Below are 11,496 nucleotides of genomic sequence, written 5' to 3' on the forward strand. Positions count from 1 at the left end.
GGCTAGCCTGCCTTGGGACTCCATCCTTCTTCTTCTCAGCAGAAGCTCAATGGAGAGCTTGGCCTTGCATGGGTTCAGGAAACATGAAACATTTTAATATTTTATTTATATTTATTTTAATTTATTTGCCTGTGCTGGGTCTTAGTTGGAGCATGTGGGATCTAGTTCCCTGACCAGGGCTCAAACCTGCCCCCTCTGCATTGGGACCATAGACTCTTAGCCACTGGACCACCAGGGAAGTCCCAACATACAACATTTTAGAGGAAGAGGCTCAACTGATGCTTGAAACTCAGACATTGATGGGATTCCTAGGGAGGTGGGAAGAGGTGGCTTATTAGAGATAACACTAAAGGGGGGTTGGGATTCCCCCATAATTTGGAGGTAAAGAATCCATCTGCAATGCAGGAGATGCAGGAGATGCAGGCTTGATCCCTGGGTTGGGAAGATCCCCTGGAGGAGGCCATGACAACCCACTCCAGAATTCTTGCCTGGAGAATCCCATGGACAGAGGAGCCTGGCAGGCTACAGTCCATGGGGTCACAGAGAGTCGGACACGACTGAAGCTACTAAGCACACATGCAAAGGGGGATTGGGGAGTGTGAGGTGCCGAAGGGGGTGCTAATTTGTCCTGGCTGGACACCACTGCCACTTCAGCAGCTGGAGGTGAAAGGCCTGAAGGAGACAGAAGGGGAGTTCTGTCCCTACCAGTGCCTCCTGTCAGCCTTGTGGCTCCTGTCAGTCCCTCCTGTTCACTCAATTTTCTCATCTGAACCATGGAGAAGTTGACTTAAGGTTGTCAGACAAACTACGGCATGCCCAGTTTAATTTGAATTTCAGATAAACAACAAATACTTTTCAGTGTAAGTATATTCCATGCAATATTTGGGACATATGGATACTAAGAAATTAATTTTATCTAATATTCAAATTTAACTGGGTAGCCTGTATTTTTCTTATAGATGAGGGCCAATGGCCTTTATGACACAGATGATTATTCAGAGGCCCAGAAGTTGGGACCAGACCCCTGGCTGGGGCTCCCGTCCTTCCCACTGGCTCTCTCTGTCCATCAACCAGGTCACTGCCAGGCTGGGCTGAACCTGGCTCTGAGGGAAAGGCCCGGGCTCCTTGGTGATGGTGAGAAGGCTGGTGTGGGTCTAGGGGATCTGAGGTGCCCATGGAGCTCATGATCAGGGTCCATGAAACCCGAGAATGCAGAGCTGGAAGGAGGCGCTGTCAGGATCTACCCTGAGGGCAGCTTTTTCTACATCTGAATCATGTAGTTCTACATTGGCTTAAATGGCTGGAGGGAGACCTGGGAAATGAGGAGAAGGATGACGTAGCAACACCAGCCCAGACCTCTGGGGTGGGAGGAAGAGATAAGGCAGAGGATACTCACCTGGCCAAGGGCTCTACCCGACCCCTCGGTAGTGGGGACTTCTCCCATTACCACATCAGGGCAGGGTGGGCATCATGGTGGCCAATGCTCTCCATCAACACCAGCTCAGCTCAGAAAGTTCTAGTACTGGGCAGAGGGGGCGGAGAGGGGTGTGTGGAAGCTCTGATGTACACTCCTCCCCCCACTTCTCCACAGACTGGCACTGGTGTTTGTGGTAAACCCAGTGACACGGGAGGTGGCTGATAAGAGGGAAAGGACCATGCCCGGTCAGATTGCCAGGTTCCCAGCCTCTATAAAACAGGCTGTGGAGGGAGCCTGGGCAGCTGCCCACCATGACCTCTTGGGCTGTCCTGCTCATCGCCTCAGTGCTCCTGGTCGCCCCAGGTGAGGACGTTCCCCTCAGGGTAGATCCCGACAGCTGCTTCTCCTCCCAGCTCTGCTTTCTCAGGCTTTGTGGACCCAAGCATGAGCTCCAAGGTCACCTCAGGCCCCATAGTCTTCTCACCATCACCACAGAGGCTGGGCCTTACCCTCAGAGCCAGGTTCAGCCCAGCCTGGCAGTGACGTGGGCAATGGGGAGAGAGAGCCAGTGGGAAGGAAGGGAGCCCCAGCCAGGGGTCTGATCCCAATTCTACTGTTCAGGCTGTGGGGCCCCCGGGGATCCCTTTCCCTTCCTGGGCCTCTGGCTCTTTGTCTGTGTCATGAAGATCACTCACCCACCGGTGGGTCTGAGGGTTCTTCTGGCCCACAATGGCCATGGTGATGACAGGGCATCTGAGTGAATGGGGACCTCTCACTGTTCCAGACTCACTCCCTTGTTCCCATGCCTCCTCTCTCCCAGTTCCCCAGGCTCACTGTAAGTTCTAAGGGCTTAGCTGAGTGTAAGGACCCTTATGGAGGGGAGAGCGGGTTGGACTGGACCACCTGACATGAAGTGTTCTTTTTTTTTTTTGAGGAAAGAGAAAAAGAGAAACAATCCCTTGAAGGAATATGAGGGAAGTTTCCTTTTACATGGGCCCCAGATCTCTGTGTGTGTGTGTGTGTGTGAGAGAGAGAGACAAAGAGAGACAGAGACAGACAGACAAGAAAGAGAGACAGAGAAACAGAGAGGGTGGTGCAACGGTAATGCTTGGGGGGACTTATCCTCTTTGCTCTCCAAGGAACTTGAGAGCATGTGTTTCTCCTGACAGTGGATCAGAGCAGCCCCAGGGCAGAGCAGGGTAGGAGGGCCCCTGGACTCCTCACAAGGCTACCTCCCTGTCCTGGGTGCCAGCTGCCTCCTGGGCTCTCTCTGGCTGGGAGAAGTGACTTCTCCTCTCCCTCTGTCTGTGGAGGGCTGCTGATACTGTTTCTTCCCCAGGGCTGGCCTTTTCCAGTCTGACCCCTGAGCACCATGACCAGGCAACAGCCCATCTGTGCAATGGAAATGAGTTGTGCCAGGGCCTGTCCCCGGAGGATCCCCAGGTACACGGATGGCTTCCTGCTGCCCACCCACCATCCCTCTCCTTCCTCTTCTCCCTGGGCAGCACCAGGGGCGAGGGCCTGGAGACTGAACTGGCCAGGGGGTGGGGAGGCAGGGCTGGGAGCTGAAGATGCTGGTTTTGTTCACACTGGTAGCTGACTGTGGGGTGGGGGCTACACTGGTGGCTGGGCCCTCCCCAAGGGCCTCCTCCTTGTCTGGTGGTAGAACAGAAGAGGGGCAGATGTTGGGATGGGAATGGTGCTGTGGGTGTGGGGCAGGTCGTGGGGTCTCTCAGCCCCTCTAAGACAGGCAGAGATGGGCAGGGGCCAGCCAGTCTGGCTCAGGTCCTCATATGGACAGACAGATCATGGGTCGTCCTACTGGCCTTGAAAGGTCCCCTTCCTGGTGCTCTTCTGAGGTTGGGATGTCCAAGAGACCACTCTGAGGGACTTCCTTTCCTAACAGGGTGACCTGGTGCTCCAAAGAGAGGAGCTGAACCTAATCTGTGGTTATTGTCAGAAGATAATGCAGATGTTGAAGGACATGGTGGGAAATAATCCCAGCAAGGTGAGACCGGAGGCTTGTGGAGCCTGGTGGGTGGAGTGGTGCCCCCAAGAGGGGTGGGGAGGGTGAGGGATGGTGAAGAGGGATGCCAGAATGGCTGAGGTTCTGTGGGCCCCTCAAATGTGGGCCAGTGGACTTTGGAGAATTCCCTCAACTTGTGGCATTCTGGGAGTGTGAAAGTGGGAGGAAAGGGTGTGTGGTTTCCATCAAGTTCTTGAAGGGAACTTATCCCCAGAGAAGGTAGGGACCTCCCATTCATGTCCAGGATAGGGCTCTGGAGGTTGGTTCCAGATCAAGCCTGAGTCAGGAAAGGTAAGTCCCAGGTTCTCCACATCCGAGCTGTATGGCTTGGACAAGTCGTAAACACTTTGTGAGCCTCAGTTTTCTTATCTGTGGAATGGGATGGACAAGAACCCCAAGTTGCCTAGGACTTTTTTTAAACAGATGATTTTATTCACGTATTTATTTGACTGTGCTGGGTCTTGGTTGCCTCTTAGACTTTCTCTCTAGTTGCTCTGAGCGGGGCTACTCTGTCATTGGGGTTCTCAGGCTTCTCACTGGGTGACTCCTCCTGTTGCGAAGCACTGGCTCTCAGCACGTGGATTTGAGGATTTGAGACACGTGGGCTCAGTAGTTGAGGCTCCTGGGCTCTAGAGCACAGCCTCAGTGGTTGTGGCACATCCGCTTCCTTGCTCCCCAGCGTGTGGGGTCTTCCTGCACCACAGATCCTCTCCTGTACTGGCAGGCTGATTCTTCACCATGAGCCACCAGGGAAATCCTGCCTAGGCCTTTTAAAGGAGCTGAAAAGTGGGATGTATTGTACTTAGCTTCAAGTGAATGCTTAAGAAGTGGATGTATCATCACAAGAATCATAGTTTCACTCTCCCCCTGACCCCCCTGCCGCCCTTAGTTCCCTCAACCTGCTCAGCCCTCTGCCTTCATCCTGGGATCCTCAGATTTATCCTCTTCCACTGGGGTGGCAGGATAAGATATTCCAAAATCAATGAACCAAGGCTCCAAGCTCAGATCCCCTCCTAACCCACCGCACCCCCTCACACCCCACCCCAGCAGATGGAGACCCCAGTCAGGCCCTGGACCCAGAAGCTATGTAGGCAGAGCCTTTAAAGTGGGTCTGGGCACCACTCTCCACCCAGAAGACAGGGCCTGGGTATAAAGGAACTGAGACTCGGCAGGACCAATTGTCTTTTCGGGAGCCCCTGCTGGTCAGGCTCGGGCCAGGACTCAGGGATGTGGAGTAGGAGCTGAGCCCTGTCTCTCCAGTCCCCGCTCCGGTGGCCACCAGGCACCAGCTCCCTGGCCAGTGGTCCCATTGCAAGACCCGCCCGGGGACCAAGGCTGCCAAGGCCTGCAGAAAGGCAAAGCCAGGCAGGGTTCACCTGAGGCCCGCTTCCCACCACGGTGCTGCCGCTCCAGAATGTCATCATCCATGCGACCTCCAAGGTGTGCAACAAGATGGGGCTGCTGAGCATCCTGTGCAAGATGATCATGAAGAACTTTCTCCATCGCATCTGTCAGGACATCTTGGCTAGGAAGAAGCCTCAGGCCATCTGTGTGGACATCAAGCTGTGCAAGGGCAAGGCAGGTACGTGCAGAGGCAACAGCAGGGAGTTATTTCCTGACAGCCTCCCCATGAATGTGCAATAGAGTTAAAAACACAGGAAGGCACCTGTCAGAGAGAACTTCCTAAACAGCTCACACCTGCCCCTTCCAGCCTTCTTGTCATATGACACATCACTCCAACCACTCCCAACAGGGACAGCATGGAGCAGCTGGGTAGGTGGACTTTGGCTCCTACCAGAGTCCTTTCTCAAACATTTGAGAAAAACTCCTAACAGCCTGAGGCAACCTCCCCCTGCCCCTCCCCACACTCCCGCAAACAGTTCTGGAGTAAAATCAGGTCCCCATTTCTCCTCAGTTGTGTGACCTTGGGCAAGTGACTTAACCTCTTTGAGCTTCAGTTTTCTCACTCGTGAAAGGGGGATAATGACTCCTGTTTCTGAGGCTGGGGTGAGGATTGAATAAGACCATCATGTATGATGAGGTTGACACCAAGGAAATGGCCTGAGACTAAGATACTGGAGACATCAGAGCCCTGATTGAACTCCAACCTCCCATCCCAGACCTGATCCCAGAATGGGAGCTGAGGCCACATCCTTCTCCATGACATAGGGGCCTAAGAGCTGGGACGGAGGAATCTCATGGGGTGGGGGGAGGGCTAGGGCTACCCAGGCCATGCCTGGAAATTTCAGACAATGGCTACAAGAGATGGGCCAGGGAAGGGGTCCTCAGTTCGGGTCTGGCAGCTCATCCACTCTCACTGATGCTTTGTGGCCTGATGCTTGCAGATCGCCCATTAGTATGAGGTCCCCATCATTTCCTGTGGCTTTTATCTTCAAAGCCCCACCACCCACACAGGCTCCTGAAGGGCTTCCAGGAGGGGACACTGCTTGTGTACCTCAAGGATAGGTGGCTCTGAGTCTCCATCCCCTCTAGAGACCCCACACACCTGCCCATTGCTGTCTCTTCTCTCCACACCAGGTCTCATCTGAGCCCCTGGGTCCCCCAACCCCACCCTGGGGAAGAAGCACAGAAACTCCAGCATCCTCAGTCGGCTCCTTCCTTCCTGAATCCAGGAGTCTTCCCTCTAGTTTCTCTCATCTAACTCCTTCCACTGCCTTCCCCCCTCAGGAGAATAAAATATCAAGCAAGAATTTTTGCAGCTTCTTTTCCTTTGCTGGGTTTCAGAGGAGGGGCATGCTCATCTGACTCATGAGTTCATTCAATAAACATGCTGTATGTCCACCTGTGATTTTAGATACTAGGGATTTAGTGGTGAACAAGACAACTTAGCAGCTCTCACACATGTAGTCATGAAATACTTATTGTGCTGCATGTCACTCCAAGAACCTGGAGTACACCATGAATATACCACCAGGAGCTCTCAGACCAGCTGGGGAAAACAGCCAGGTTAGGGTTTTGTTGTTCAGTTGATCAGTTGTGTTTGACTCTTTGCCACTGCATGGACTGCAGCATGCCAGGCTTCCCTGTCCTTCACTGTATTCTTGAGCTTGCTCAACTCATATCCATTGAATCAGTGATGTCATCCAACCATCTCATCCTCTGTCATCCCCTTCTCCTCCTGCCTTCAGTCTTTCCCAGCATCAGGGTCTTTTCTAATGAGTTGGCTCTTTGCATCAGGTGGTCAAAGTATTAGAGCTTCAGCTTCAGCATCAGTCCTTCCAATGAAAATTCAGAGTTGATTTCCTTTAAGATTGACTGGTTGGCCTTCCTTGATATCCAAGGGATTTTCAAGAGTCTTTTCCAGCACCACAGTTTGAAAGCATCAGTTCTTCAGTGCTCAGCCTTCTTTATTGTTCAACTCTCACATCTGTACATGGGTACTGGAAAAACCATAGCTTTGACTATATGGACCTTTGTCAGCAATGTGATGTCTCTGCTGTTTAATATGCTAAGTTCATCATAGATTTTCTTTCAAGGAGCAAACATCTTTTAATTTCAAGGCTGCAGTCACTGTCCTCAGTGATTTTGGAGCCCCAAAAAATAAAGTCTGTCACTGTTTCCATTTTTTTCCTCATCTATTTGCCATGAAGTGATGAGACCAGATGCCATGATCTTAATTTTTTGAATGTTAAATTTTAAGCCAGCTTTTTCACTCTTAGGGTTAGAGTTCTTCTGGATATTAGGAACTGAAACTTAGCTTTTTACTTCTCACAGAAGGCAGGCTTCTCCTTTTTTTTTTTTTTTGGCTGTGCCTTGAGTTTGGGTAGACTCTGGGAGTTGGTGATGGACAGGGAGGCCTGGGATGCTGTGGTTCATGGGGTTGCAAAGAGTCAGACATGACTGAGCAATTGAACTGAACTGAACTGAGGCTTGCAGGATCTTAGTTCCCCAACCAGGGTTCAACCAATGTGCCCCCTGCAGTGGAAGCACAGAGTCCTAATCACTGGGCCACCAGGGAATTCCCAGGCAGCCTTCTTTTGCTGCTTTGGGGGAGTGAATTATTTAGGGCACTTTTGTCCTCCAGCAACTGAAGTTTTAGCTCATTCTGGCTTAAATAAAAAAGGTAATTTAATGGCACCAATACTTAACCAGTCCACAGAGCTTCAGGCACAGAATGATCCAGAAATCTGTGGTGTCACCAGAGCTTCGTTCCTGTGGTCGTACCATTTTCTTTTTTCTTCCCACCTCTGTATACTAAAATTGACCTCAGGCCAGCTTCCTTTTCAGCAGCAGAAATGGCTGCATTAGATAAAAACTTGCCATCTTTCCAGTGTGTCAACAGGAGACAGAGGGTTCTTTGGCAGCCTCTCTTTTAGTAGCTCTCTTGGAAGGGAAAAGAAACTTCTTTCCCAGAAACCCCATCAGACTCCTCCCCATTTTTATCCACAAAGGGGTTAGCTGCCCATCTTGAACCAACCAGTGTGTCCAGGGGCATGGCATACAATGGTTAGCATAAGCCAGGTCAGGGTACATCCCTGTGATGGAGATGGAGTCCAGCCCACCCGAATCATTTGGTTGAGAATGGACATGAAAATTTGGGAAGAGATTGAGGCTCAAAGAGAGGAAAATAAAGAGTTCAATCAGAAAAAGAGTTCAAATGATGAAATCTGGGGCAATTTGAGTATCAAAAAAGACAATGACAATAATAGATTATAACCCACTGAATAAGTTAGAATCCATGAAAGTGAAAGTCACTCAGTCATGTCCGACTCCTTGTGATCCCATGGACTGTAGCCTGCCAATCTTCTCTGCCCATCCAGGCAAGAATACTGAAGTGGGTAGCTGTTTCCTTCCCCAGGGGATCTTCCCAACCCAGGGATTGAACCCAGGTCTTTTTTGTATTATGGGCCAATTTTTTTTACCATCTGAGCCATGAGGGAAGCCCAAGAATACTGGAGTGGGTAGCCTATCCCTTCTCCAGGGGATCTTCCTGACCCAGGAATCGAATGCGAGTCTCCTGCATTGCAGGAGGATCCTTTACCAGTTGAGCTCCCAGGGAAGCCCAATGAAGTCATATAAATAATAAATTAATAAGCAAGGGGAAGTGGAAAGTGTTACCCTATAGTAGAATACCAATGAATAAATGTAGACATAGTTATAAATCTATCTCACAAAATACTTATTAATTAGATTTTTTTTTTTTTGGGGGGGGCTGCACCATGCAGCTTGCAGGATCTCAGTTCCTGAACAAGGATAGAACCCCCACCCTCAGCAATGAAAGAATGGAGTCCATTAGAATTAATAAATAAATTAATTAATTTCTGGGTTTTCCCTGGCAGTCCAGTGGTTAGGACTCAGCACTTTCACTCCAGTGGGCCTGAGTTCGATCCCTGGTCAGGGAAATAGGATCCTTGCAAACCTTGAGGCATGGCCAAGGAAAAAAAGCAACTTCCATTATTAGTTAACTTGACAGCAGAGAAACTTAGTATACAGGGGATGTTACTAATGGACAAGTCAACATCATGGGGTTCATGATGTAATGCAATGAGAAGAATGTACAACTCATTTCTGACAATAAGCATAATTCATCAGGAAAGATCAGACGAACTCAAACTGATATCTTACATAGTAGCTGGCCTATACTTTTCAAAAATGCCAAGATCAAGAAAGACAAGGAAAGACTGAAGAACTGCTCCAGATCAAAGGAAACTAAGAGACACATTGATCTAATCACAATACCTGATCTTGTTTGGGATCCAGACCTATAAAAGACACTATTGGGGACAATCTATGAAATGTGACTGGAGTCTGTGATGCTTAATATTATGCTAATGTTAGTTTTCTGATTTTGATGGTTGTATTAAATTATGTATGAGATTGTCCTTTTAAGGAAATACACACTGAAGTATCAAGAGGGGATGTAAGGCACCATTTTCTACAATTTACTGTCAAATGATATAGAAGGAATTGTGATATGTTCACATAGAAAAGGGGCTTCCTTGGTGGCTCAGTGGTAAAGAACTTCCCTGCCAATGCAGGAAATGCAGGTTCAATCCCTGGGTTGCAAAAATCCACTGGAGAAGGAAATGGCAACCTACTCCAGCATTCTTGCCTGCGAAATCCTATGGACAGAGGAACCGGGAGGGCTACAGTCCATGGGGTTGCAAAAGAGTCAGACACCACTTAGCGACTGAACAACAACAATAGCACACAGAAAGACACTTACCACATACCTGTGGTAAAATGCTAACAGTGGGGAATGTGGTTAAGGTTAACAGAAACTCTTTGTACTAAACTTTTCTCTAAATTTGAAATTAGTTAAGGTGAAAATAAATGACTTGTAGTTATTTGGCCTTAGCAAATACATAGATGGTGTTAAGGGTATCATCAAAAAGACTCCAGTTTGACCTGCTGGCTGGACCCAGGTGTTTGGAGGCTATTCATAGTAGGGATAATCCTTTTCCTCTCTGTAGGGTCAGTCATAATGTCCCTTCTTCTATTTCTGATTCTAATAATTTGAGTATTTTTTCTTTTTATCTTGGTAAGTCTAGGTAAATTTTTCACTTTTGTTGATCTTTTAAAAGAACCAGTTTCTGGTTTCTTTGGTTTTTCCTCTGTGCTGTCCTGTGCTTAGTTGTTCAGTTGTGTCTGACTCTTTGCAACCTCATGGACTGCAGCCCACCAGGCTCCTCTGTCCATGGGGATTCTCCAGGCAAGAATACTGGAGTGGGTTGCCATGCCCTTAGCTGGTAAAGAATCTGCCTGCAATGCAGGAGACCCCAGTTTGATTCTTGGGTCAGGAAGATTTCCCAGAGAAGGGAATAGGCTACCCGCTCCAGTATTCTTGAGCTTCCCTGGTGGCTCAGATGATAAAGAATCTGCCACAACTGAGGAGACCTGGGTTTGATCCTTGGGTTGGGAAGATCCCTTGGAAGATATTTTTCCTCTAATGTTTTTCTATTCTTTTTTTTTTTTTTTAAATTGAAGTGTGGTTGATTTACAGTGTTTTAAGTGTACTGAAAAGTGATTCAGTTATATATATACACACATACTCTTTTAGATTCTTTCCCATGATAGGTTATTACAAGATACTGAATATAGTTCCCTGTGCTATATGGTAGGTCATTGGTATTGATTTTTATAAATAATGTGTATCTGTTAATCCAATATTCCTGATTTGTCTCTTCCCCTCTTTTCCCTTTGGTAGCCATGTCTGTTTTCTACGTTTGTGAGTCTATTTCTCTAAGCTCACTTGTACCATATTTTATTTTTCATTATTTCTTACTTATTTATTTAATTTGGTTGCACTGGGTCTTCATTGCTGCACATGGGTTTTTTCTAGTTGCAGAGAGTGTGGACTGCTATCTAGTAGCAATGCATGGGCTTCTCATTGTAGTGGCTTATCTTGTTGCACAGCACAGGCCCTAGAGCATAGGCTTAGTAGTTGTTGCACATGGGCTTAGCTGCCCTGCAGCATGTGAAATTTTCTAGGACTTGGGATTGAGCCCATGTCACCTGCATTGGCAGGTGGATTCTGCCAATTTGTATCATATTTTATTCTTTTATTTTTTTAAGAGGATACTAAATGTTTTATTGATTACACATGATACAAGGTTGATACACCAGCTTCATTCCCATCTATAACTTTATCTGATATCATAATTCAATTTATATATATTGCATAGGATGTGCCAATGATCATTAACAACCAAAAAACAAAAAACTCCATGACTTTGAGTGGGTGAACCTTTTAATGGTGAAATGTCACAACACAGTAACTGTCAACTACATCAAGTTTCTGAAGACAACAACTTCTCCACCAAAGCAGGTTGTAAATAAATTTTGAATTAAACCTGGGATCACCCTGAAGGAATTCTAACTTCACACTGTTGGGGTAGTTAACTAACTTTACATGGCACATTTTTAAAAAAGAGACACATTTATTCAGCATCACGATCAGACTATTACATTTAGCAATTAACAGCATGGGTGCAAAAAAAAAAAAAAAGAAAGAAATTTACATTAAAATCCTTTTTTGGCATACTTTACACTTTCCACAGAACAGAATCTAAGTTAACCTGTTATACAGTTA

General features: G+C 47.8%; 1 protein-coding gene across 2 annotated transcripts; it reads left to right on the forward strand.

Moving 5' to 3' along the window:
- Positions 1-1,665: 1,665 nt before the first annotated feature.
- LOC122442600 (antimicrobial peptide NK-lysin-like) lies at positions 1,666-6,245 on the forward strand. 2 transcript variants are annotated; one of them, XM_043470451.1, is made up of 5 exons: positions 1,666-1,780; positions 2,757-2,860; positions 3,324-3,425; positions 4,857-5,025; positions 5,982-6,245. In XM_043470451.1, the coding sequence occupies exons 1-5, from the start codon at positions 1,729-1,731 to the stop codon at positions 5,990-5,992; spliced, it is 438 nt and encodes a 145-aa protein (XP_043326386.1). In that variant the 5' UTR covers positions 1,666-1,728; the 3' UTR covers positions 5,993-6,245. The 2 variants fall into 2 exon arrangements, with proteins under 2 accessions (XP_043326386.1, XP_043326387.1); XM_043470452.1 differs by having other exon boundaries at positions 1,695-1,780; positions 4,884-5,025.
- The last annotated feature ends 5,251 nt before the right edge of the window (positions 6,246-11,496 follow it).

Source organism: Cervus canadensis, chromosome 5 (genome assembly GCF_019320065.1).
Source record: "Cervus canadensis isolate Bull #8, Minnesota chromosome 5, ASM1932006v1, whole genome shotgun sequence".
Taxonomy (NCBI): Eukaryota; Metazoa; Chordata; class Mammalia; order Artiodactyla; family Cervidae; genus Cervus; species Cervus canadensis.

Coding starts and splice junctions, on each gene's coding strand:
- LOC122442600 (XM_043470451.1), top strand. CDS start 1,729: ATGACCTCTTGGGCTGTCCTGCTCATCGCCTCAGTGCTCCTGGTCGCC. Junction 1,781..2,756: donor AGTGCTCCTGGTCGCCCCAG/GTGAGGACGTTC, acceptor TTTCTTCCCCAG/GGCTGGCCTTTTCCAGTCTG. Junction 2,861..3,323: donor TGTCCCCGGAGGATCCCCAG/GTACACGGATGG, acceptor CTTTCCTAACAG/GGTGACCTGGTGCTCCAAAG.